At 64.5% G+C, this 26,435-nt stretch overlaps 1 protein-coding gene across 2 annotated transcripts; it reads left to right on the top strand.

Annotated features, from left to right (window-relative positions):
• Positions 1-5,196: 5,196 nt before the first annotated feature.
• On the top strand, positions 5,197-22,820 carry KCNQ4 (potassium voltage-gated channel subfamily Q member 4). Of its 2 annotated transcripts, XM_086626254.1 has the most exons (15): positions 5,197-5,450; positions 14,821-14,911; positions 15,600-15,726; positions 15,834-16,009; positions 16,088-16,213; positions 16,297-16,434; positions 16,576-16,671; positions 16,891-16,979; positions 18,264-18,419; positions 19,507-19,551; positions 21,299-21,513; positions 21,640-21,742; positions 22,007-22,138; positions 22,340-22,475; positions 22,602-22,820. In XM_086626254.1, the coding sequence occupies exons 1-15, from the start codon at positions 5,197-5,199 to the stop codon at positions 22,818-22,820; spliced, it is 2,103 nt and encodes a 700-aa protein (XP_086482380.1). The 2 variants fall into 2 exon arrangements, with proteins under 2 accessions (XP_086482380.1, XP_086482381.1); XM_086626255.1 differs by lacking the exon at positions 19,507-19,551 and having other exon boundaries at positions 16,324-16,434.
• The last annotated feature ends 3,615 nt before the right edge of the window (positions 22,821-26,435 follow it).

Genomic DNA, 26,435 nt, shown 5'->3' with positions numbered 1-26,435 from the left:
GCCCGTGTGAGCACCTTCCCCGGCTGTGCATGCGGGATGTGGGGTGAGGAGCTCACCCTGTGCAGGTGCCCGCAGGGGGGTTGGTGCTGCTGGGGAAGGAAAACTCCGCTTCAGCATTTGGCTGGTGCGAGCTGCTAAATCTGGGCCAGGTTGTTCTAGTTGTGCAAGGGAGCTCGCTGCGTTACCTGCACCTCCTGGGCTTTCTAAATATCAATTTTTATTTTTTTCTTTTTTTAATTTTTCCCATCCTAGGGTGCCTGGGAGCCAGCGGCGCACTGCAGCAGCAGAGCGATGCAGCCCAGCACCTGCCTGAGCATCAGCCCTTGGGTACCGCAGCCTTGCGCGGGGTCCAGGGCGAAACCGGGGATGCGCCCTGGAAGAGCGGCTCCTTCTGGGAAAGAAGTTGGGGGAGGGGGGGGGGGAAGCACCTCGCGTGAAAGCTCCGTGGGAGCGGCCACGAGAGGGCCCCCGTGGGTGGCTGCTGCCCGGGAAGGGCCGGAGGTGCCATCCCCCGGGGGCAGGGACCGAGGTGCAGCCGGTGCCTCTGGTGCCCCGCAGCCTGGTCCTGCCCCGAGTGAAGCTTCCCACCAGCCCTCCGCAGTGGGAAGAGGCGGATTGCCTCCCAAGCAGCTGGGTTGGCAAAGCATCCTTGTGCCAGGGAGCAGAGCTGGGCAATCTGCTTGGAAGGATGGAAAGAGACGTGCAGCTCCTGGAAGAGGGAGCTGCTGTGCCTTATCAGCCGAGGGCAGAGGTAGCAAGTGAGGCTCTTCTGAAGGAAAGCTCTTTACCCAAAGTGATTGTGTTGGCTTGAAATAGTCTAAATTTGAATGGGAGTAAGCTGCTTGAAGGACAGAAAATGGGAGTGAGATGCTGCTCCTGAAAGGAGAGCGGTTTCCAGCGAAAGGCTCTACCTCTGGTCGAAGGTGATGCTGGTTTCGCGTCCCGATGGTCTCCCAAAGTCTGATCTCGTCCAGGGGCGTGGGCACTTAACGGACAGCTAATACTGAAGCTGATCATGTTAATATTTAGCTAATCATGGAGATGAGACTTTGTCTGCACTCCCAGAGGCATGCCTTGAACAGGAAAGGTATTTTGAAGAGAGCTGACATCGTTCGTCTGTCACAGGTACTGTAAACCTCGGACATTAATAAGAGCCAAATCTTCCCTATAAGGCCACGCGCCTTCGTTTGATCTTCCAAGGGAGCGTGATGACAAATTGGGCGGCATGGGGCGATGCAGAAGGAAACGTGTGTTCCCTGAGAGGCTGGGTGAGCCGCGGCACCGGCGGGGAGGGACGCCGGACCCTCCGTGGGCGGCTCGGCAAATGCCACCGGGCTGCGGGGCAAGTGGGGCAGGTGACGATGTAAGAAGGTGGCGAAGGTAGTCGCACCTCCGGGGACCCGGGGGATGAAAGCTGATGAGGAAGCAGCGCCTTCCTCCCAAGGACCAGTTTGAGTTTCCGTTTCTCCCTGGGGATGATGAGCTAAGCACACCCCCCGCGCCAGCGAGTGCTGGACGCTGACGCTGGGGAACTGGCGTGCGGGGTTTGCTGCTGACGGCTGCCCTTCCCTGGGGCTGCTGCATCCAGCCACCCTTTTCCAAGGAAAAACTCCTTGACGGTGAAGGTCACGCTGCCACTGTGGGGACTGGGAGCCCCGAGGGCCACCGGCCACGTAGGGAAAAGTGCTGGGGTGAAGCTGCCCTGCACACAGCCTCTCCTGGTGCCGGCTCTGGGTTCACCACCTGCAGCGAGTGCCAGCAAACCGTGTTTCCTCAGGAAGTGGCGCCGGCTCTTCTGTGCTGCCATCACCGTAGGACTCTCCTCCATCTTCGGCAGGGACCCCATGCCTCTGGAGGGGTTCGGCTGTGAGCTGTCCTGAGGCTGCCAAGCCAGCGCCAGAGAGCCGGGGAGTGCAAAGCTGTCTTGAAGCCCTCATCCATTCTTCCTTCCTCACCTTTGGAGCTGGGAAAAGGAGCCAGGTCCCTGGCCCATCCCGCTCGCTGCGCAGGTGGGGTGGCAGAGTGGGGTGGAAGCATGGCTGTTCCTCCCGCGGGGCCACCCTGGGATGTGCCTCAGCTCCCGGCGATGCTGGCATCGCTCCGAGCTCGGGGTCAGGGCAGGCGAGCGCCGGCGCGGCCCCGCAGCAGCACCGGGATGCGGAGCGGGGTTTTGCCCTGGCTTTGGGGCAGCACAGCCCTGCTGCAGCCCCCAGCCCGGAGGGGTCCCCATCCTGAACCCTGCAGCAGCAGGGCAGGAACCCTCCGAAGCGGGGCCAGGGTGTCCCAGACGCTTGTTTGTCAGAGCGTGCGCGAGCACCGATGCCAGCAGCTAATTGCCCTGGGCCGAGGCCAAACCTTCAGCAGAAGCAGGTGCTCTGCAGCCCTCCCCGCACCACCGCTGGCACTGCCGGCTGTCCCCAGTGCTCGCCTAGCTCTGGGGGCAATGCCAGCCCTGGGACCCCTGAGTTCACCTGCCCCCAGCTCTGCCTGTCCCGGCCACCAAGCACTAAATCAGAGGGGGCTGGTTGCATCCTCTTGTCCACAGTGTCACCCCCAGCTCTGCCCAGGACTCCCCAGCATCCCCCCATCCAAGGAGTCAAGCTGGGACTTTGCTCTGGTCCCTGTGCCTGAGTGAGGAGTCCCGGCTGCCCCCAGTCCTGCCTGTTCCTCTCCCCAGCCCTGCAGCTGCATACCAGGGCTGCAAAACTTACTGGAAATCCTGTAGATGCAAATCCTGGCCTCCCATCCGTGCCAGGAACTTGAGCTGCAATCCCAGGAGGGCAGCAGGCTCCAAGCACGCAGGCCTCCCCGCTCGCCATCACCCGGCCTCGGAAATCCTCTTTACAGGGCTGGAGGATGCCAGCAGCTCTGCGGGACCCCCACAGCCAGGCAGGTGGGGGGCGAAGGCAGGACAGCCCAGGACAGCTTCCCGAAACCTCCACCCGTTCTGACGGATGGGTCGGTACCGTGTTTATTCACACTCCCTGGCTCCATCCCAAAACCTCCCAGCTCCAGGATGGATGGAGGTTCCCAGGGTCCAGGCAGGCGACACGGCGTGGATGGTCCCTGTGTGCGATGACCTGCAGCACCAGCTCCCTGTCCCAGTTAAACCGGCCCCGGTCGCTCAGCCCAGCTGGGAGTGACCAGCACCGCTGGCCCCAGTGAAGCCTCAGGAAGTTTCATTCGCTACTGGGGGGCTGGTGGGGTCCGACCTGCAAAAGCAAAACCGCAGGAGGCCAGAAAGTGACAGTGATGGAGAGAGCGGCTGGTGGGTGGTGGTAGCACACCTCCTCCCCTAATTTATTAGCAGCTCGCTGATTCCAGCAAACAATTTAGAGAAGTGACGTCTTTGTTTAAAAAAAATCGCTTCTTCTTCACTTACAAACACAGCTCTGCCACTGCTTCCCTGGCAAGCCCGGGACATCGGCCTCGATATTCCCCATCCAGCTGCGAAGCGACTGCAGGGATAAACCAGCTCCCACCTCCTCGGGGTTCCTTCGAGCGAGCGCCCACCTTGGTCGAAGTCCTTTCCAGGTCACCTTAACTCTGCCCCCTCTGCAGCCCGGAGGCTTTAATCAATCTCCAGGTGAAACCTAAACCTTGCGACCGAGGGGAATACGCTGAACCAAACGGCAGCCGGATGAAGGTCAGGGTGCTCCCGCCCCGGCGGCTCGGCTGCAGGGAGCGTCTGCTGGGGTGGGGGGAGACACGCTGGGGGGACCCTGAGTGCAGCCGGGGCCACACTCCAGGGGCTGCATCCCCTTGGGGAGCGTGTTCAGAGGGGGCTGCAGGGGTTGGGGCTGGAGGAGAGTGTGGAGGAGACACCATCGGTTCACTGGGGAGAATCTGGTTCGGATTTACAGGATTTCAGCCTCCACGGACACGGCTCTCATCCCAGTCCCGCCGCCGTGGGGTTTGCCTGGTGGCAGGAGGGAGAGGCATCCTCGGAGAGGGGGTTACAGGCTGGCTCCTGGGGTGGGTTTTACCAGCGCCATTTCCCTCGTGCCCGAGTAAATAAAATTGTCTATTTATTGGTGTGTGTTTCCCGAGACCAACCAAATACCGCAGTGCTCATGAGGGCCCGCGCCAGTGCCAGGATCTCCAACCGCCACGTTAAATAATTAACTGACCAAAGCCTTTAACTTGCTCTCCTCTCCAGGAGCACTGGCCTCGGGCACCCATGTGTGTGGTTACAGCTGGGACGGGGCACCTCTGACCCCAGCTTGCTTGGAAAGCGTGGGGTCCCAGCAGCGTGCCTCAGTTTCCCCATCTGTTAGAGGGAGGTTGTGTGGAATAAAGCAGAGGAGCAAACAGCTGCTGGTGTTGGCTGGAAAACACGCTTGGAGCCTGGCTCAAAGCCATGCCTGCAGAGGAGGGAAAGGTGTGGGTGCGGGTGAGCGGTGCCTGCTGCAGGGACCCCTGGGGAACGGGCTCCAGCAGGGCTCTTGGCGTGGGAGGGGGAGGACGAGGAGATGCCCTTCCCTTCCCCAGCAATGTGAAATCACCCTGTAGGTATTTGGTGTCCCTCTAAACCTTGGTGCCTCCGGCAGTCCCTGGACCCAGAGCAACGGAGGCGGAAGGAGGGATGCCCTGGCCTGGGGTGCTCGCTGCCAGCCGACTGGCTTGGGAGGCTGGTGCCCGGGATGCTCCGTGCCTGGTGGCCAGGGACGCTCGCTCCGGAGATGTTCCCTCTGGAGATGCTCATACCGTCTCCTCCGGAGGTTGGCTCCTGGGCTGCTCTGCACCCCGCGGATTGGGATGCTCACTCCCGGGACGCTCCGCACCCCATGGCCCCGGCGTTCTCTGCCCGGTGCTGCGGGCAGCGGGAGGTCCCCAGTCCCCAGGAACCTCGTGGGGAAAGGTCCTCCCCAGCCGGGCCGGGGTGCCAGCGGGGGGGAGCCGGCAGCGCCCCTGCCCCTCCGTCCCCCCGGGGGCTGCTGCTGCCGCGGGCGGCCCCGCATCCCCTCTTTCCCCATCCGGCCCGTCCCGGCGAAGCCCCGGGGGCGGGGGCCAGGTACGGCGGGGCGGGCCGGCCGTGGCGGGGGAGGGCCCGGCGGCGGCGGCGGGCAGCTAAAGGCAGGTGGCACCGGGGCAGGCGGCTGCTCGGGGGCGGTGCGAGCCGCCGTCCAGCGGAGCGGGGGGGGTCCCGGCGGGGCCATGCGGCGGGCGGCGGGGCCCTGAGCGGGGCGGTGCGCCATGGCCGGGGCGGCGGCGGGCGGCGGGGAGCGGCGGGCGCCGGCGGCGGCGCTGACGGCGGTGCGCACCGAGGGCGCGGGGCCGCCCGGCGGGACCCCCCCGCCCCGCCGTCGGGGGCTGCTGGTGGGACCGCGCCCCGGGGCCGCCGCCCGCCCCGCCGGGCCCCAGCGCTGCTGCCGCCGCCGCCTGCAGAACTGCCTCTACAACGTGCTGGAGCGGCCCCGCGGGTGGGCCTTCGTCTACCACGTCTTCATGTGAGTACCGGCGTCCCGGGGGTCCCGGGGCGGCTGCCGGTTACAGCATCCCGCCGCCCAAGGGCTGGTCCCGGGGGTCCCGGGGCGGCTGGTCCCGGTGGGACGGCGGGGGCCGGGCGCCGCCGGTGCCCGCGGGGGAGGGAGCGCGCTCGGAGTAACGAGGAGCCGCGGGGCAGCCGTCGCTCCGAGCCACCCCCGGCACCGGGCACCGGCCCCCCGGGCTCTGCCGGAGAAGTTTCTCCGCTCCTGCTGGTGCGACGGGAGCAGCGCGCTGGGGGAGCTCCGCCACCCGCTGCGCCGAGGGGCGAGCGGGGAGCCCGGGGGGGGCGAGTGCCGGGGCCGGGGCCGCGGCGGGCACTGAGCCCAGCGGCGAATTCTTGCAAGCGGCTCCGGTGTGAGGGGGCGAGCGTGCCCCCGGGGGATGGGACCTCGCCTCCCGGGTGGCTCGGGCCCGGTGAGCCCCTTCCCGGTGGCACCTGCAGAGCTTTTCCCGGTGGCGCCTGCTCCCCTCTCCGGGCCCGTGGGAGCCTCGAAGGCAGGTGTCCCCCGAAAGGGTGACGGGGCAGGTCGGGATGGAACCGGGGACCTTGTCCCCTTGGGTGCCTGTAGCAGTGTCGGGATGTAGCAGCAGTCCCAGCCCGGCATCCCCAGAGCTGTGCCCAAATGGGATGGGGGAACGCAGGGAATGGGTATTCCTGTCCCTAAAGGCTGTGACCCGGCAGTGGGTGCTGCTCCCGGAGCGCTGTCCCCATTCTGGGGTCACAGCTGCTGTTGAGCCCCAGCACTAAAACGTCCCTCTCCAGAGTCGGATCCCAGGATGCTCCCAGTCGCAGCTCTGCTCCCTGCCCTGGCTCAGTGCGGTTTCCCAGGCTGTGCGGTGCTGCTCCGGCTCTCCTCGCTGGACCTGGGCAGCAGTGGCTCTTGCAGAGTAGAATCTTCTCTGAGTCTCGTGGGCTCAGCTTGGAGCCGAGTAACAAATTCAGGCCCCTGGGGCTGTTTGCTTGGATGCTGTAATGGGACTGCAGCTCTGGGTGCCCATAAGGCACCCGGAGGCTGCGGGGAGAGAGGGGGGCTCCGTGCTGGGGGGTTCCTCTGGCTGCCCTGGCTCAGGACCCCCACTCTGCTCCAGCTGCGCTGCTGGGACACTGCTGGGACGCCGCTGCTGCCGTAGCCATGGGGAGGGAGGGGTTTTCCCCTTCTGCCTCCACGTGTGCTCGGTGTGCCAGGCGTGTGCCCCGCGCTCCGCAGCCTGGCTGGGCACAGCCCCTCTCAGAGAGCCTGAGCTGAAAAACTGCTACGTGGTGCTGAGTCGTTAGCGGGGTGTGCGAGATGGAGCTCGTTAAGAGGCAGGAAAGTGGGTCTTGCCTAAGTTAGCACATCGAGGTGGCAGGATGAATTTGTCACTGGGTGAGAGGGCACCTGAGCTCCCCGGGGAGCTGGGAGAGGAGCCCGGGGGTCCATTTGTAACGCCTGCCGGCACCTCCGCAGTGTGCTTCGGCAATAATACCTACGTTGCAAATGCCAAAGGAGCTCTTCCCACAAGGAATTAATAACGATGGCAGCCAAAACCTCCTGCTGAGGGAGAGGGATCGGACTTTTTTGTGTAGGTGCCCGCTGGGCTCTGGAAGAGAGATGCCCCTGCTCATCTCACGGCTGAGATGCGTGTGCCTGAGCGTCCTCCACCGGTTCTTCCTCCTGACCCACGCATGTTTTGCCCCAGAAACAACGGCATCGGACCGAGCTGCTCCCCTTGCAGCCCGCCAAGGCCTGGGTCCCTCTTCTGCCACCCCAGCCATGCCCAGCTCCCACCACCTCTGGGACATGGGCTTTGCTCCACGTGGGCCAGATGTGCAGCAGGGCCGGTGGCACAGCTCTGCCAGGGAGAGCAGGGCTTCTGCCAGCTCACCCACCAAGGATGGAGCCGATGGGGAGCCGATAGCAGGAGCAAAACGTCTTCAGCATTTCGTGGGGTGAGGAGGGTTTGTGCTCACGGAGTTTTACGGCTGAGGTCCGCTGCGGGGCGGATGGTCCTGCCGGGGTGCAGGGTGTGGAGGTCGGTTTTGCGAAACCTTTCCTGTAAACGTTGCTCCTTTCTGGCTTTTTCAAAGTTGATTTAGATTTTTTATTTTTTTTTTCCCCTCTCCCACAGCAGATGGGAGCTGCTAAGCTGTTGCAGTGCTGGATATTGAAGTTCTCAGGAATGATTTGCGTGCCTCAATAGCGGAGGACTGTTTTTTTTTAAAAAGAGGAGGAAGGTGTCACCCCCACTTTGTTGGGGACTGACGCACGGGGGAGATGAAGCCCATGGCCCGAGGTCGCCCAAGGTTGGGGCCACGCTGGTCACAGGACCCATCCTCTGAGTCACGCCTGTGCGCTGCCTCCCCCTGAGCCGCCTGGCTCCGAGACAGGGCTGAAAGCTGCTAAAATGGAAATACCCGCTGAGAAGCGAAGCGCTTCCCTCCCCGGAGCGGTTTAGTGTCCGGGAGCACGTAGCAGGGCTGAGCTGATACCGTTTATTGGGCAAGTTCAGTCTCTTTCTCTCCACAAATTGATCCCAAATAGCTTCCCGTCCCCCACACCGGCTCTGGGCTGGGCTGGTGCTGCTCCACCTTGCAGGATGGTTTGGTGGCTGCACCATCCCTGCAGCCCCTGAGCTGTGCCAGGCACCTGCCCGAGGGGCTGCGGGGGCTCGGAGCCGCCGGTGGGCTCTGCCGGGGCTTCGCGGCCCCTCGGAGCCCCCGTGCTGGGTGTCCCTGCAGGCTCCGCTGCTCCAGTGTTCGCAGGATGGGGATGGTGTGGAAGTGGGTGCCCGTGTGGGTGCAGAGCAGGGCTGAGGTGTGCAGTGTCAACTGGCCAGCCCCGGCCCCTCTCACCCAGGCTGGCCACGGCAGGGCCATGGGGGCACACGCCTGGGCTCGGCCGGCTCGCCGGGCTTGCGGAGCTGTGCCTTGCCCTCTGGAAAGGAGAGTTTCTAGTCCTGGAGCTTACGGAGCAAATCTGGGAGTGTCACCAGAGCGTTAACTTAAAGACTTTACAGCCAGAAGGAAAAGAAAAACTTCCTTTTCCAATCTCCACCTCTTAACAAACGGGAAGGCTGTTCTGGTACCCAGCTCGTGCCTTTAGCTGCATAGGCTGTCAGTGGCTGCCCTGCTCCCGGGCAGAGCTGCTGTGGGCTCCTGCCCTTGGCACGGGCACCGCAGCTAGCCCAGCCTGGGGGCTGCCCCCCGAGGGGTCTCCTGCAGCCTGGAGCTGCTCCAGGGAGGTTTCCAGTTCAAGCTGTTCTTCCTCATCTGCCAGCCGCTGCACATGGCCAGTGCTGCTGCCCCGGTGGAAACGGGGATCCGGGAGCTGGTACCAACGGTTATGAAACTGCTGGGTGCACCAGAAGCTCAGCTCAGCACTTTCCCATTTCCTAGAGGAACACTTTAATGAAGAACAGTTTGACCTGGAGCAAATTAGGGAAGACTGAGCCAGCAGCACCAGTAACAACCTGCAACCCCCTGCCTGAAACACTCTCCCCAGTGCGGGACCAGCCGGATGCCCACCCTGCCCTTGGCAGCATCTCACCTGGGCACTGTCGAGTTGATGGTGTTTTATTCACCTTGTGAAAGTGTCACCCTGTGCCAAGGAGGAGATGGGAGCACAGAGCTCGGAGGGTGCCCATCCCTTGGGCATGTAGGGCAGCTGCCCCATGGCACGCCCACCCTTACCCTTGCCGTGTTGTTGGGTTTTCATGTACGTTGGGGGGTCAGAGTGGTGGCAGCTCCCGGCAGAGCCCCGGGACAATCCTGGCACTGGTGAGCGATGCCAGGCGCGGGCTCTCCTCGACTCAGAGCTGGCCAGGTGCCTCGGGGCAGTGGGATGGTGGGGTGTGATGGGCACAGGGCAGCAGCTGGCTGTCCCTGCCATGCTCTGGCCACCTTCTGGCCAGGCACCAGCCTGCTGGCAGCTGCTCTCTCCCAGAGCTTCTCTGTGCTTGGATCCTATTACCAAAGAGGGCCGTGGTGGGCAGGATGGGTCTGCCATCCCGCTGCATCCCGTCCCTGCCGCAGGGCCAATGGCTCTGCTGTGCTCCCCTACCTCACTGCATCCTTCCGTCACCACTTGGCAAGCAGGGAAGTGCTTTCCCTGGCATGCTGAGGGTTGCCACTGCGGTCGGTGCCTGCAGCAGCCCCGGCCCAAGCCCATGCCAACCCACTGGGGCTCTTTGATGGGCCGGAGCCCCAGAGGGTTTTCAGGGAAATGGGTTCATCCCCTGCTCGGTGCCAGCTCTCCGCTGCCTGCTTGGGAAAAACTTCTTGGATTAGCGCCGGGGTTTTGGCTGGCTGTCACTGGTGTCCCCTGCAGGGGCTGGTGTGGTGGTTTCCTATCTGGCTGCTTCGCTCCCATGGCCAAAATGAAAGGCTGTGGGGAGGCTGTGCCACGCCGCTGCCAGAGCTGTGCCCTTCGAGCTGGGGGTCTGCTCCTGAGGCCGGCCCCGCTCCCCTTGCCCGGGCTTGAAACGGGAGCTGTGTTTGGGGGAAATGCCAGTGGGCAGAGGAGCCGGCGCAGCAGTTTCCCCAGCCTGACGCGGTGTCACCGGGGCATAAAATTAAGCGACTTTGGCGCAACATGAAACTGTGCATTGATTTTTCTTCCTCTTTTTTTTTTTTTTTTTTTCCCTTCTTGCTGCTCCCATAGCACCCCCCAGCCCAGAGCAGGAGGTGCCAGTTTGGGTGCCCAAGGCTGGCCAGCCTCAATGACAAGGTCACTCATGTCCCTGTGCCCCAAAGGTCACCATCCCCTGGGGAGCCTCTGGGTGCTGGAGGGTGGAGGCAGCCCTGATCCCTCTCCTGGGGTGCAAGGCCATCGGATGCAGGAGGTGCATCTGAAAACACGTTGGTTTTCTTTTTTCCACCCCTTAAGCCAGCTCCTTGCCAGATGATTCAAGAGCAAAACTATCTCAGCTGCTCCGTGTGAGCGTCTTGGCACTGTCTGCGGGAGCCTTGTGACCGTGCTCCCCGTGGGGACTGTGGGGCCGGGGTGCCGGGGGGCAGTGGGTGACGCGAGGGTGCAGATGTGCAGTGCGAGGGTGATGGATGAGGCTGTCTGAAGGCTTTGGCTCCTGCTCGCCGAAGCACGAAGGTGTCGGGGCCATCGGCTCCCATGTGGTGTGGGACATCACCTGCAGCTGCTGCCGTGGGTGCTGCCAGGTCCCTGCCATGGGTGCCACTGGGCTCCAGGAGGAGGCACACAGCCTGTACGTGGGCTCCTCGCCCCAGCCCTGCCTGCAGCCTGCGTCAGGGTGCTGGAAACACCCTGTCCTGCCTTACCCCCCCAGCACCCCCGGGTCTGGGGGTGAGGAAGGGTCTCAGAGCAGCACCTTTCCTCTCCCAGTGCCGATAACTGGGTTGGTGCCGGGCTCTGAGTGTGTGCCAGCATTTGTGGTGCCGCGGTCAGGAGCCCGGCTGCCTCCAGCTCCAGCCTGACCGGGCGACCGCGGGGAAATGCTCGGTGCTTTTCTGCTTCTCTTCTCTGCGGCGCAGGCAGGAGCGTGGCACAGGACGGACCCTGCCATGGTGACGGGCACAAACAGGCCCACTACAGCCCTGTTATTTATATCCCCCGGAGCAGACAGGCCGCCTGCTCCACCTCTCCTAAAGGGCTGCTGGGGCGAGGGATGGGGGATTTATAAGACACGCTGTTTATACAGCTGCAGACCGCGCTCGGGGAGCTGAACTTCATGGGCTGGGGAGCGAAGTGCCGTCCCCATCCCCGTCCCCATCCCCGCTGGGATGGGCTTGGGCAGTTTTGCCCCGAGCAGCCGTTTCCCGCAGTGGCACAGCCAGAGAACAGCCCGACTGCTGCTGCCCAGCGCCGTGGGAGCCTGGCAGTGCCACTGTGGGGGCCTGGCAGTGCCACTGTGGGGGCCTGGCAGTGCTGCTGTGGGGCCAGGCTTGGCCAGGGAAGGGAACCGTGCCGTTCGCCAGAGGCTGTTTGCTCGCTCGTCCCCTGGCTGAGCTGTTTATCCTACGGCGCGTGGTATTTTCCTTCCGCTGAGTTATTGCTGGGCTGCCAGCACAAGCAGCCCTGACCCTGCCTGCACCCCCGGCTCGGGGCTTCCTCGCAGGGGCAGAGCGAAGCGGGGTCCAAGCCAGCCCTGCTGGGGCACGGGGGTGCCCAGCATCACCCCCTGCTTCCGAGCCTGGGCATGGGCTGCGTGCTGGGCTTGGGGGACACAGCCTGGCGGGGCTGTGCCATCCCACCGCACAGGCTCTGGGCACCCCGGTCCCATGGGTGCTGGCTGCACCGAGGTGCTGCAGCACAGCTTTGCCCAGGCTGTACCAGGGTGCAGACTGTTTGCCCGGGGGGTGTTCAGGCAGGCACTGGGTGCCAGCTGATGCCCTGTTGCCCGGTGCTGCTCCTTGCTGGCCAAGGCTGACCTGGCCCCGCTTTCCCTGAGCTCAGCGTCTTTCCCAGCTCACCTGTTCCTCCGCTGGCACCGCGCTGCCGGTGTGGGCAGGAGCATATGGCCAAGTCTGCTCTAATGAAGATTAATGTGAGGGGATTCACCTTCTCCAACCTGGGCCCCCTGATGGGTTTTAATTATTATTTTGGGGAGGTGTGTTCCTGTGGACAGACTTTGCTCCTGCAGGGGTGAGAGCAGCCAGAGGGGTCCCGTCCCTGTGCCTGGGCTGCCGGTGGCGTGTCCCCTCCTGCGTGGGGATGCTGGCAGGGAGGTGTGCGGGCGGCAGCAGGAGCCCCTTGAGGAAGGGGCTGCTGGCTGGCGGGGGCTGGCAATGGGAGGTTTACTGGGGGGAGCTGATGCACCGGCTCAGCAACAACAGCATCTGCTCCCTCCGTCCCCTGGGACCCCAGCAAAGGGGAGTGGGGAGGCAGCGAGGCTCCTGCCAGCTCCTATCCCACCATCTCTGCCCCATCCCCACTTTCCTTGGCAGCACTCCTTTTTTTTTTTTTTTTTTTGGCCCTGCTCCATGGGTGGGAAGAGCAGAGAATCTGGGAGGGGGAGCGCACCGGCGGGGAGCCTGGCAGTGCCGGTGCCACGTGGCGCTCGATGGAGAGATCGGCCGAGCCCTCGGTGCGGGGCAGAGCTGCTGAGAGCAGCACTTCTGCCCCAGAGAGCTGCCCACCCCGGGGGGGAGCTGGGGGGGCACGGCTGGTTCCTGGCTCGCCGAGCTGCCTTCGGGCACCTGACCCTTTCCCTAAGCCGCTTAGGCGCTGCCGGCAGCCGGGGCATGGCGCTTGCCCAGGCTTTGCAAGTTAATTCCTAGCAGGTGATGTGTTCCCAGAAAGTTTCTTTCCCAGCTGGCCCCATGGGGCCGTGCACACCCGTATCCTTCACCAAATGGGGATGCCGGGGGGCCCGGGTGGGAGGTGTCCCCACCCCTGGGGTGCTGTTCTCCATCGCCGCTCCTGCACGGCTTTACCGACCCACCCCGTTGCTCGTGATGCTGCCATGGGTGACGAGTGGGGCTCCAGCGCGGTGCCAAGGCACCGTGACACCGGCAGGGCCACCCACAGCGCGTCCCCGTGGGAGCAGCGTGTGCCCAGGCACCAGGGACCCCCCCCTCCCCGCTCCAAGTCTGGGGTGAGAGGCACAAATCTTTGCAGGCTGGGAGATTTCTGCCTTCTCTTCTGCTTCGTGCTCCGCTGCCCGTGTAATTGCCTGCGAAATCCTGATTGTATAATCTTTATTGCTGATGATGCACAAAGCAGAAGGGCTCTGCCCTGCGATGCTCAGCCAGGTCTTGTTTTGCTCCTCGGACCAAGCGCTGTGGCTGAGAGGCCGGTGACCTGCCCGTGGCACTACTGCTCACCGTGCTGGCGTGGGCATGACGGGGGTACCGCTGTGCCCGGTTGTGCCATCGGCTGCTGGAGGAGTTAACGGCAGAACTGCTGTGCAGGAGGAAAAGAGCTCGATTAATAATTCAGAGGGAGAAGGAACTGGCTCCAGCCTCCTGCCTTGAGGAGCACCCGGGAGAGGAGCATCACCCTCTGCAGTGAGGGCAGGGTGGTGGTGGGGCTGCGACACCCCCAGCCCCTTCATTCCTGTAGCGGGCACCTGGTGTGTCGCTGCAGCTCTCCCTTCCCGTGCTCTGGATCTGTCCCTTTTCTCATTCCCTGGGGTTTCTCTGCCATCGATCCCATCTCCCGTTTCCCCTTGCAGAGGGCTCCCTGAGCCCACTGTGCTCTCTGGAGCACCACTGATGGGTCCCATGGGCACAGCTCGCCATGGGGAGATGGTGCTGGGGGACTGAGATGGATGCCCATCAGCTCTGGGACAAGGTGCCAGGGCCACCGGGCTTGCACTGCAGCCTCAGCCTGGCTGTCCCAGTGCTGCTGGCGGTGCCTCCCCGCAGTGCCCAGTGGGTGCCCGGAGCCCCCCGTGCAGTTACGGAGCTGGCTCCAGTGGAGCAGTGGCCCTTCGCACGCTGTCACGTGGACTGGTGGCACAAGCCCTTGACTTTCCCTTTTTAGAATCGCTGGATCAGGGGAAAAAAATATATTTTTGGAGTTTCATTTGCTTCAGCTTCAGAATCTATTTTTTTACCCCTCCTAATTTTAAATGGGTCAAAGCCCCTTGTATCTTAACCCAGCTCCCGGGGACAGATAGCCCCAGAGCTGCTCCCTCTTAACTCTTCCCCTGGGTGAGCTGTTCCCAGGTAGCCCCGGTGCCCGCGGCAGGTCCCCGCAGTGGCGGCGATACTGGGGACAAGTCTGGAGAAGCTCTGGTCCCCTTTCTGCAGCAGCAGGACCCTGCCATGGTGCGGGACCCCCTGTCTCCCTACCGCCTGTTTTGCTGCAGCAGAGCCTGGCACTGAGCCCCACGGCTGCTGGAGCCTCCTCGATGCTTGCAGGGCAGCTCGGGGACGTGCTGTGCCACCAGCCTGGGCTGGCACATGGGTGCCATGCAGGGCTGGTCCCCATCACAGGAGAGACCAGCAGGACCGATGTTCCCTCTGGCCATGGGGTTTGGGGGGCACCACACAACTTGGGCTCTGCCCGAGGCTGGGCATGAAGCTCATCCCGGGTGTGCTGGAGGGATGCGCAGGGAACGGACGGGTCCTGCCGTGGGCTTGGTGCCCCGACTCAGGGAGGTGCTGCCTGCACTGGGCATCCCAGTGCCGCGGGCAGCCTCGGGGCGGGCAGGATTTAGGCACGGCCGTGCCTCTGCGCCCACAGGCAGCTGCTTGTGGGCTCCCAAATTGCTCCATGCCACCATCTAGGGGCAAACTGTGTCCCCGGTGGCTTAGCCACGGCTGTGGAGGTCTCGACTGGTTGAGGGTCCAGGCTGCAAGTGGGGGCCAGCACCTCAGGCTGGGCTCCCCCGACTGGCCCCAATACCCGTGTGGACACATTGTCGTTCCAGATTCCTCCTCGTCTTCAGCTGCCTGGTGCTGTCGGTCTTCTCCACCATCCAGGAGCATCAGAAATTGGCCAACGAGTGCCTCTTCATCCTGGTAAGTGGGCAGTAGGGCTGTCGCTCAGACTCCCCCTCCCCACATTACACCCCAAGAGACTCGGACAAGATCCTGGACAATCCCCCCGACCCCTTCCCCAGCCCGGATTTCAGCTCGTTGGTGTTAACTGCAGCAGCCTCTCCGGCACATCAGGGAGAAGGCACAGGGTGGCCTCGCTGCTGTGGGCATCCCCACGGCTTGGAGAGGCACAAACCGCTGGAAAAGGCAGGGCAGGAGGGGCTAAAAAAGGCAACTTTCCCCCAAACTGTCAGAAACGGCTGACACTGGAGTTCTTCCGAGTGATGGAGACTAAATTGGGAAAGGTCCTTGTGACTTTCCCGCGAGTAAGCAGAACGGGGGCTTGTTTGTGCGGGAGGTAGGAGGACAATGCTGACGGCGGAGGAAAAGGACCCAGCTCGGTGTGAGCTTGGCACAGGCAGGAGAGCCAGGCTGCTCACACAGGCTCAATGGCCGCGGCTCCCGTCTCACTGCCCTGATTCCCCCGGGATGGCTCCAGCCGGGGCTGTGTCATGGCGGGGGGGAACCTTGGATGGGCACTGCGCTCCCCCTGCACCCTCCCCAGCACCAGCGTTTCAAGCCACCCACCCAGCTGAGCCCCCCATGCCATCCTGCCCTCGCCTTGCCCACCTCACCCCCCTGCCCCCCCTTTATCCCCCCTCCCCGACAGGAGTTCGTCATGATCGTGGTGTTCGGCATGGAGTACATCGTCCGCGTCTGGGCGGCCGGCTGCTGCTGCCGCTACCGGGGCTGGAGGGGACGCTTCCGCTTCGCCAGGAAACCCTTCTGCGTTATAGGTACTGGGGGGCTTCGGGGGGAGCACAGGGGCACGGGGACTTGCAGCATCACCCATGCCACGGGCGTTCGAGAGAAGCCCACGCCCCTGACCCTTGCTGTCCCCTAGACTTCATCGTCTTCATCGCCTCGGTGGCCGTCATCGCCGCTGGCACGCAGGGCAACATCTTCGCCACCTCGGCGCTGCGCAGCATGCGCTTCCTGCAGATCCTGCGCATGGTGCGCATGGACCGGCGCGGCGGCACCTGGAAGCTGCTGGGCTCCGTCGTCTACGCCCACAGCAAGGTGAGGGTGTGGGGTCTCCCACCACGGGACCCCTTTGCGCCATCCATGAGCCCCTCTCACCCATCCGTGCCCCGGCAGGAGCTCATCACCGCCTGGTACATCGGCTTCCTGGTGCTCATCTTCGCCTCCTTCCTCGTCTACCTGGCTGAGAAGGATGCCAACGCCCAGTTTGCCACCTACGCCGACTCTCTATGGTGGGGCACGGTAAGCTCGGCCACCGCGGCGCCCCAGCCCTGGGAGGGGACGAGGAGGGTGGGACGGGGCTGGGGTGGGGGAGCTCCCTCCAGGCCTCCCCCTGCTGTGCCCCCCGGCAGGTCACCCTCACCACCATCGGCTACGGGGACAAGACGCCGCAGACGTGGCTGGGCCGGATGCTGGCAGCCGGCTTCGCCCTGCTTGGCATCTCCTTCTTCGCGCTGCCCGCCGTGAGTAGGACCGGGGAGAGGGTCCCTGCGCCTCCTGCCCTGTGGAAATCGGGGAGGAAGGGGCAAAATCCGCCCCGTTTCTGCTGGCTGGCGGTGGCAGCGTGGCCAGCACCCATGGACCCTGTCCCCTCCCATTCCCAGGGGATCCTGGGCTCCGGCTTCGCCCTCAAAGTGCAGGAGCAGCATCGGCAGAAGCACTTTGAGAAGAGGCGGACTCCGGCGGCGAACCTGATCCAGGTGACATCCCAGGGATGCTCCGCTGTCCCCTGACTTCTCTGCCTGTCCATGCCTGCTGCGGGCAGCACCCAAACACCTGGCCCCACATCTGGCAGCTGGCTCTTTTGAGCCAGACTCTGCCCGTGGTGGCCAAGGGGATGGAGGGAGCTGGCACCAGGGGTGTCACCTCCGGACCCTGCGAGCTGATGCCGCTGCCCGCGGGCTCTTGCTCCCGTGCAGGCTGCCTGGCGCCTCTACTCCACGGATGCCAGCCGCGCGTACCTGACGGCCACCTGGTGTTACTACGACAGCCTCCTGCCCTCCTTCAGGTAGGCAGCGTGCGGGCGAGGGCTGCGGGGGGTCCCTGGTGGGCCCTGGGCTGATAGGTGACCTGGGCAGCACCTGCCACGAGGGGCCACATGGAGCCACTGAGGGCTTGTTGGGGCCGAGCAGCACGGACGCCTCGCTCAGCCCCGGGATGCCAGACACCCAACACCCTCCTCCGTCCTTGCCATCCCCCCAGCCCACAGTGCCCATCCCACCCCATCCTCTCTCACCCCATCCGTAGCCTTCCTCCAGTAGCCGTGGGGAAGAGGATGATGCCACCAGCTGCGGGGACCTGGTGACCGGGGTGATGGCAGAGCAGTTGGCCAGGAATGGGCTCTGAACGCAGCGACAGAGCGGATGGACCCAGAGGGTCTGGCGGGAGCCCCGTGCCCCATCCCTGCAGCACTCTCCCTCCCGTGGCCTCTGGGATGTTGCCACCGCGGGTGGATCAAGGACTCGCCAGAGCTTTTCCGGATGCCCTGTGTGTTACCGTCACACCGAGCGCACCGGGGTCTGCCACCTGGGTCCCGTGCCCAAGCCCCGTGCCGGGCTGGCAGCACGGTGTGCCGTAGCCATGCCCTCCTGCCCGCACATCCTGCCCCTGCTCTGTCCATGTTTTTCTTTGCAATGACAAATTCACTGTTCCATTTCACTCTTCATTTTTCCAAAGACAGGGCTCCTGACAGCCACAGCAGCAAGTTCCTCTGGTCCCCAAGGAGATCTGGCTTCCCGTGCATCGCCCCCGAGTGCGGTGCTGGGCTCTCCCAGCATGGGCGTCGTGGGGGTCTACACCAGCCCTTCCTGCTGTGCTGGGAGACGTTTCTCCCGCAGCAGGGAGTGGAGATAGAGCCAGGCTCGATCCCTGCCAGGTCGAGCTTCCCCCCTGCTCCGGCAGTGCCCGGACTCCCAGATCAGATGGTGGCAGGTTCCTGTGTCCTCACCCCACAGCAAGGGTGGTCACCCTGTGTGAACCATCCCTCTCGGCATGAGTGCAACCCCTCTGCCAGTGGCCGTCTGTGGGACCCTTTCCCAGCACCCCCAGCACCCCCTTCCCCAGCACCATCACCCCCATACACTCCCAGCTCAACCCGCTGCCAGCAGTGCCAGTCTGAGCTGTTAAGAAACTGTCTTTTGAAAGAAAGCGCTGGTTTTTGCCTCTTTTTTTTGCTCTGATTTTGCTTTGGTTTGCACAGAGGAGGACCCAGCTCTGCTCCGCCTTGGTTTGCTCATCTCATTTGCTTTGGAAAGTTTAATTTCTCCATGTTTTTATTTAACCCCAACCCCAGAGAGCTGGTCCTAATGTTTGAGCATTTGCACCGAGTCCGCAACGGAGGATTTAGGAATTCAGAGGTGAAAAAATTGCCCGACGGAGCCCCACCGCCTTATCACCCCTTCACCCCTGGCCAGAAAAGCATCAGCCCTGCGGTTTGTTCAGGGGAAAGGTAGGAGGGTGCAGCCCCACGGCCCCGCGTTCTCCCTCCTCTCTGTCCTCTCTCTTCTGCTCATCTGTGCCCACCCATGGTGCCACTGCGGTGCCCGTCACCGCCAGCCCCAGCCCAGGGGAGCAGCCCCTGGCCCCGCTCCCCACCCAGCACCGTGCCAGGGCACCCGTCCCTCTCTGCCGCTGGCTGCCAGCACCGCTCGTGGCTTGCAGCTCCGGAGGGGCTGCGTTTGGTCCCTGTGGATGGACTCTGGGCCGTTGTACCATCGTGAAGCCTCTCGCAACGTTCAGCTCCAGCTTGCTGCCCTTTTCAACGTGGTTACGCCACCAGGACCTCTCACGGGGGAGCCGAGTGTGGCTGGAAACCAGCCTGTGAAGGCAGCACGGCTGGTCTAGCAGGGCTGGGCATGGAGCAAAACCCAGGTCCTGCAGTCCGAGGTGGGCTTCCCACATCCGTGGCAGCAACGCTGAGCCTCCCTGGTGCTGCCAAGAAGAGACAACCATGAGCTGTGATGCTGCTGGTGGTGGCTGCTCGTGCACCATGTCCCCAGTCCCCTCCGGCTGAGGAGCATCTTGGAGAACCCAGCGTGGCCCCCGTGGCTGCTGGACTGCCACCCAGGACATCGGCACAGCGTGGGGCCCCGGGCCAGCATCAGTGTTAGGTGGGGAGAGGGAGCGCTGCTCCTTTGCATCATGCCTCAGTTTCCCCTGTGATGCCAAAGACAGGGCTGTGGGAGGCCTGGCGTGGTGAGGGAATGTGCCAAGCCGTGGGGCTGTGGCTGTCCCGCTGCGGGCGTGGGGCTGAGGGGACCTGCTCCCCCCACCAGCCCCAAGGTGAGTATGGGCTTGGGGGGCTCATCCCTGCAGCAGCACTGGGCTCTGCTCACCCGGTTTCTCGGCGAGCTGACGGGAGGGACTGCAGCCCTCTGGCCATCACACCCGGGGGGCCTGAGCCCCCCATCTCCTCCGCAAGCATCACCTCTCATAACATCTCATCTTCTCTCTCTCCTCCCCTCTCCTGTTCACCCTCCTCCCCTCCATCCCCCCAACCTCCCCCCAAACCTTCTGCGCCTCCATTCACCCCCAAGCTGGAAGGAGGAGGACGTGCAGCCCCACAAGTGCTTACGCCTCAGGTAACATTTGCCCCCGGCCACCACTTGCCACCCATCCCGTCCTCCCGCAGCGAGCGGGCAGGGGCCGGGGGTCCGCAGAGCCCCAGCGGTGTTTGCAGGGTCGCCAGCAGGCAGCACCGTGTGCCGTCACCAAATGGCTTTTTTGCAGAGCTCCACCACGGACAAACCGGACTTTCCTCTGCGGGGCAGGCAGTAGTGTTTATGTAGGACCTACACAAACTTCTTTGCTCATGCTTCTTGCCTCCAAAGCAGAGGCGGGTGCCGTGGTCAGGTCCGGTGCGGCGGGAGATGCTCACCGGCAGCGGGCAGGGACCCTGCACGCCCGTGCTGGGGTGCGGGCATGCCCGGGGGGTCGGGGACATGGTGGTCCCGGGTGCTCCGCTCGCTCCCTGCCACGGGCTAACTCTCGTTTTCTCCTGTCTCTGCCCTGACCCTTCAGCCCCATCTTTAGTGGTAAGAGGAGGCTCTTGCGGACATGGGGCACGTGGAGATGGAGGTACTGTGGCCCGGCTGCCGGGGTGGAGGGGGTCAGGGGGGCAAGGCAGAGGGGTTGAGGCTGAAGGGTGATCCTTCCGCAGGGCTGGGGGGGTCTGTGCATGGCCTGGGATGAGCCAGGTGTCTCCCCTGGATCCCACAGCTAGCCCTGCCTCAGTTTCCCTCACCACACAGCATGGATGAGCCTGGTCCTTTGGCCATGCTGGGCTTGCCAAGTGTAACAACAGCAAACTGAGGTGCCTGGATAAACCCCATCCCACACCTGTGCCACATCTGGTCCTCCGGGACACAGCCCTTCCCTGTCCTCCAGAACAGCCCGGCAGCACCGCGTGCCGCCGCATGCCGCCAGCTGCAGGAGCTTGTGGCAGTCCTGCCCGCCCGGGACCCGCTCGCCAGCAGCCTGCATGGGGAGGGGCTGGGAGGCTGGTGCCCTGCCCCTACCCCTGCCTTGCACTGTGATGCCTGGCCCGGGAAGCCCAGGATGCTCCGGAATGCCAGGGTTTCATGGAGTCCGTTGTGCAGCGAGCGTGAGGTTTGCTCCATGTCCTCCGCGGCTTCAGCTTCCTCCGCATGCGGGGCCCTGTGTCTGCTTGGCCTCCTCGCACGTCCCGAGATGCGCTCGTGGTCCCACATCACAGGAAAGGCAGCACCAGATGGTGCTTTTGTGTAGGTCCTACATAAACGATGCCTGTTGTCCCCGTGCCCACAGCCCAGCGGAGCGGCTGGTTTCGGGAGCAGAGCTCGTGGTAGGGCAGGACGGGGACGGCTCTGCTTGCCCGCTGCAGCAGAACCTGAATTAAGTGCTACAGCCTGGAGGAGGAGGAGGAGGACGACGACGAAGGGGCTTGGCCAGGCACATCAGGACACCCTGTGCCAGCGGGGCTGGGGCCGGTTGCTCTGCTGGGGGCTCTGCCATGTGTCCTCCCCACCACCGAACCGGTCTCTGCTCACTCTTCTGTCTGTCTGTCTCCTCCTTTCTCTGCTTTTGGGGTAAAAAAAGGTGTTTAAAGGAGTGACCCCCGAGCGGCTCCTGCCTGGGCATGCGGTACCGCCTGCTCCCACCCTGGCTCATGCCCATTGCATGCCAGGGGCTCTCCGTGAGCTCGGCACGGCCACCCCATCCTCATCCCACCACGGTGGGCACCACGTGCACCTGCAGTGGGGGTCCACTCCTCTCCCTGTCCCCATCCCCATCCCCCCCCCACCGGTGCCCACCCGCCTCTAACAGTGCCCACCCCGCTCTCCCGCGCAGCAACAAGATGGGCATCAAGGACCGCATCCGGCTGAGCAGCTCGCAGCGGGGCAGCCGGGGCAGGCAGCACCTGGGGCCCGCCCTGCACCGCTCTCCCAGCACCGAGGACCTCCCCGAGGCCTCCAGCCCCACCAAGGTGCAGAAGAGCTGGAGCTTCAATGACCGGACCCGCTTCCGTGCGTCCCTGAGGCTCAAGACGAGGACCTCGGTCGAGGGTGAGCCCTGGGGACTGGTGGGGTCCAGCCCCGGTTGTGGGGTCACTCTGGGGGGCTGTGGGTGTTTTGAGGGGCACAGGGGGACAACCCTTAGTCTCTGCCACCCACCCACCCTTGCACCCGCAGCCGACTGCCCGCCGGAGGACAGCAGTGAGGAGAAGAGCTCCCACTGCGACCTGACCTTCGAGGACATCATGCCAGCGGTGAAGACCCTCATCCGGGCTGTCAGGTGAGACCGTCCCCTCCTGCGCCCCCCAGTGTTCCTGCTCCTGTCCCCACCTCCTCTGCAGCTCTCGGCCCTTGGGGACAAGCAGACGTGTCCAGAGAGCCCTGGTCCAGCCAGGGACAACTCCTGGCTCAGCTCCCTGTGGGGACAGTGATCAGGACCTCAGTGCTTTGCACGAGCCCTTCCCCTCGCCCACCTTACAGCATGGAGCCCCCGGGCACGCCTGGTCCTCCCAGCACCCTGCAGCCAGCCTGGGTGTCCCTACAGGATCCTGAAGTTCCTGGTGGCCAAGAGGAAGTTCAAGGAGACTTTGCGCCCCTACGACGTCAAGGACGTCATTGAGCAGTACTCAGCGGGTCACCTGGACATGCTGGGCAGGATCAAGAGCCTGCAGATGCGGTGAGCTGCCCTGAAGGTGGCAGGGGGCTTGGGGCTCCCCTGGGTCTCCTGTCACTAGCTGTGCCCTCTGGGAGCGGTGCTGGCCCGTCGCGATGGGTGGGACGTGTCCCAGAAGCCTGTCCCCAGCCCTTGTGGTCCCTCACACCCTCCGGTCCGCTGGGAGTGATGGGCTGTGTCCTCTCCTTCTCTGCTGGCCACCAGTGTGGACCAGATCGTGGGCAGGGGGGCCCTTGCCGCAGACAAGAAGACGCGGGAGAAGGGAGAGAAGCCGGCGCTGGAGATGGAGCTGGTGGACGAGCTCAGCATGATGGGGCGTGTGGTCAAAGTGGAGAGGCAGGTCAGGAGGGGACGGCCACCGGGGAGCATGGCACCGTCCCTTCGGCACTCGCAGGATGTGGGGGCCTGGACCCCCAGGTCCACTCCCCATGCGGAGGGACCTGCTCAGCCCTGCCCGCCCTTGCAGGTGCAGTCCATCGAGCACAAGCTGGACCTGCTGCTCGGCCTCTACTCCCAGTGCCTGCGCAAGGGCTCCGTGAACTCCTTCAGCCTGGCCGCCGTGCAGGTGCCCCCCTGCGAGCCCGACATCACCTCTGACTACCACAGCCCCGTGGACCACGAGGACATCTCGGTCTCTGCCCAGACCCTGAACATCTCCAGGTCGGCCAGCACCAACATGGACTGAGTAGGGAGGCGGCGGGACGGATCCTGCCAGCGTGCAGCCAGTGGGACGGGATACCGGGACGTGGGAGCAGCGTGGCATCGCCCAGCCCCCGTCTAGTCGTGTCCCATGCCCTGTTACTTGAACCAAGTCTTCCTTCGCGGGGGCACGGCTGCAGCGGGTGCCCACTCTGGGGATGGGGTGGGATCCCGTGGCGCTGCAGTGTGGCCAGACCACGCTCCTGCAATGCTCCTGCCCTTCCCGGGGGGTGAGACCCCCCAGCTCCTGGGGCCTTGAGTGCTCCCCAGCCATGGTGAGGACCCCCCAGCCCTCAGGACGTATCCAGCTTCCCAGCGGGGTCCTGCCTGGTCCCTTGGAGCCAAGCCGGGGCCCCCACCAGCTATGCAAGGCTCCATCTCCCTTCCGCTGCCAGTGCCGAGCAGGGGCATTGGGGCACAACCCTGCCTGGGTCCTGGCAGCAGCAGGGGCCCCCCCCGGGTGGGAGAGCGGGGGTCTCTCCCCCCTCATCCTCCTCTGCCCAGGTTGTTTCCCTGCTCGCAGGGCTGCAGCTGCACCTCTAGAAGCACAGCAGAGCCTCCTGCCTGCCTGCGCATGCTCCCAGGGTGAGAGATATATATATATATATATAGGAGATATATATATATTTATGCAATAATGTCTTAATATGCAACACCCCCGGGAAGAGCAACCGTGGGGACATAGGCAATAAGCAAAACTCCCTACCAGCACACAGGGCTGGATCCTGCTGCCCGTGGAGACCTGCCTGGGTGTCCTGGAGGCTCGGGGCCAGGTGACAAACCTCCACCCGAGGGTGGCCCTGGGGCCACGGAGTGAGCAGGGGCTGTGGAGGAGGGAGGGATGCGGGCACAGGTGACAGGGACAGCGGTCCCCAAGGAGCATCCTTCCCTCTCGTGGCCCGGACGCTGCTTTGCTTAGAGGATTGGGTCCCTGCCGGGTCCTGCCGTGCTCAGTTTGTTCCTTGCCATGTCCCAGTCCCCTCCATGGCCTGGGGAGCGTAGACCAGGTCTGGAGGTGACTGCACGGTGGGGACAGAGCAGTGTTGGCCATGCTTCCTCGCACGCCGCTTACGACAGAGCCACGGCAGCTCCCACGCTGCCCTGCTCCCCTTTGCTGCCCGGCAGCAAAGGGGTTTCCAGTCCCGCAGCGCTGGGCTGAACCAGGCTGGAAGCAATCATGGTAGTGCCAAAGTTTGCCAAGCTGGGGCGGGGTCCGCTCCTGCACAGCCGGGGGTCGCGGGGGGCTCGGAGCCCTGAGGGCTTTGGCAGCGACTCCCATGTAGCCGCGGTGCCGGAATCAGATCTGGGCTGGTGGGCATCCACTGAGCCCCTCACTGCTGGCACAGCCCCTCTCTGGGCTTCGGACCGGGGGATTTGCACACACCCCCTCCAAGCCCCCCTGTGCCTCTGCTCCTGGCAGCGGGGACCCCCGACCCTGCTCGTTTCTCTTGCCTCGTTAGTGCATGTGGCCAGCACAGGCCATGCCAGAGCTGCTCGCAGCCACCCCCTGCCCCTGCACCACCCTGGCCCCCTCCCCTTGCCCCAGGGGTGCCCGTGCCCCTGGCCAGGCTGTGAGGCAGCAGTGCCTCGGGGACACGAGGGGACAGCCAGGTGCCGTGGGTGGGCAGGCAGTGGGTTGGTGCGTGGGTGCTGGGGGGGCCGGGGGTGCCCAGCCGTGGGGCGAGGGTGCATGTGAGAGCTTTGCCCGCAGCCGCACGCAGGAACTAACTCGTAGGACCCTCCCCGGGGCTGGCTGGTCCCCGCAGACCTTCCCCAGCCAGCGGTAGTTACCTCACTTGATTAACTTATTAACTTATTTGTTTCATTAAAATTTGGAGCAGAGGCTGCCTGCTTGCTGTCTCTCTCCTGGCTCTCCCGAGAGGTGGCACTCCAGCCCCACCGCCGAGGGCTGCGCACGGAGGAACTGGGCGGCGGGCCAGAGGACTGGGGCATCCGGCCACCTCCCTGCCACCCCCCGGGCTCCCCTTGAGCCGCAGCCACCCCGCAACATGGGAGCGGGGCTCCGGCTCTGGCTCGATCGCCCTCCCCGGCTCCACGGTGCCGCGTGCCTAGGGGCTGCAGGCCTGATGCCACTGCAGAGGGGCCCGTGCCCTGCGTTTGGAGCCCGAGGCAGGTGAGGATGGTCATTGCCCCGGGAAGGGCCCCATCTGCCTCTTTGGAAGAGTCACGGTGTATCCCCAAGCGGGGATGATGCTGCGATGGCCCCAGGGCCATCCCGGGGAAGGTGGGGATGTGAGCCCCTTTCCCCAGGAGACCACAAACCCCTCAAGGGATGGCAAAGCCTTCACCCCATCCCCGTGTGCTGGCACCCCATGGGGACAACATGTCCCGCAGGCTGTGAATGTTGGGGAGCCGAGGGTGGCCCCTTTCCGTGCCGCCCTGCCCTGGCGCTGGCTGGGGAGGAAGCCGGGGCTCGCCGCAGGTCAGTCCCTGCCTTTCCTGGCTGCTTCTCCACAACAAACCCATTCCTGGCTCGTTCTGGAGTGCTGGGCTGTGCTGAGCACCACAGGGCCAGCACGTCCCTGCCCCGGCCCCGCTGGCCCTAGAACTGCCCCAGCCTGGTTGGACAGGGGTCTCGGGGTGAGTCTGGTCCCCTGGACCCACCGAGCACTTGGTGTTTGGGGCACGATCCCTGGGGAGCCTCGGCCACCCCTGGTGCTGCACACGTCCGGCTCGCGTGCGGTCCCGGGGCTTCTTTGAAGCAGAAGTTTAAGGGGGAGCCAGGACTTGGAAGCACCCAGAAAGCCCCTCGTGAGTGAGCCGTGCCAGGGTGGCACCGCACGAGCCTCTGCCCAGCTCCCCCGACCTGCCAGGTGGCTTTCCGGGGTGGGTTTGGAGGGATGCAGCGTCACCCTGCCATGGAGTTACGCATCGCCAGGGATGCTCACCCTGCACCCCGTGGGGACAGCAGCGCTGGGCAACAGGTGCAGCTCGGCAGAGCCCGTGCATGTCCCTGCTGAGCTGGGGGGCACCTGGGGACAACCCACCGGGGTCTGGGCTCTTTGCACCACTCCGTGCAGTGAGGCCTGGGTGCTGTGACCTTCTCCCTCCCCGAGAGCAGCCGCCGCCAGCAAGGGTGGTGCAGGTGTGTGTGCCAGCCCGCGGCACTCAGCTCTGCTTCCCACAGCCACGTGGGTCCAAGGTGCCCGGGCTGGACTTTGCCCCCCTTCACCTTGGCTCTCCCCCACGAAAGGCTGCCACTCCCCGGAATGGGGGCAGGCCTGGCTGGCGGGGGCACGCGGGGGAGGAAATGCCAGCGGCAGAAGGACGCAGTGAGCCGTGACCCCGCAGCGCCGGCTCACCGCGTCCTGCCAACCAAGAGCGACGCTTGGCACGCCAAGCCCAGCCGCAGGAAGGGGGTGTGTGGGGGGCTCACAAGCACTTGGGCTGTCGCTGCTCTCGCCTCCGCGCACGAGCCCTTATCGGCCCAGAGAGGCTGGAGGCTGCAACAGGAACGGGAAGAGGCCAGTTCTGCTGGCAGCACCCCACGCCATCCTCAGGGAGCTGCCTGGCAGGAGACAAGGACCGGGAGCAGAAGCCGGGGTTGTCCTTTTCGCCAGTGGCTTTGCTTTGTCCCCCT

This window comes from Tauraco erythrolophus, chromosome 24 (assembly GCF_009769465.1).
Source record: "Tauraco erythrolophus isolate bTauEry1 chromosome 24, bTauEry1.pri, whole genome shotgun sequence".
Lineage (NCBI taxonomy): Eukaryota > Metazoa > Chordata > Aves > Musophagiformes > Musophagidae > Tauraco > Tauraco erythrolophus.
Note: the sequence above shows the minus strand (reverse complement) of the source record. Positions and strands in the feature narration are given on the sequence as shown.

Bases quoted from the DNA above. Each gene is read 5' to 3' on its own strand.
- KCNQ4 (XM_086626254.1), top strand. From the start codon at position 5,197: ATGGCCGGGGCGGCGGCGGGCGGCGGGGAGCGGCGGGCGCCGGCGGCG. The intron at 16,980-18,263 runs GTAGGCAGCGTG...CCCCAACCCCAG, and splicing joins AGCCTCCTGCCCTCCTTCAG to AGAGCTGGTCCTAATGTTTG. The intron at 22,139-22,339 runs GTGAGCTGCCCT...GCTGGCCACCAG, and splicing joins ATCAAGAGCCTGCAGATGCG to TGTGGACCAGATCGTGGGCA.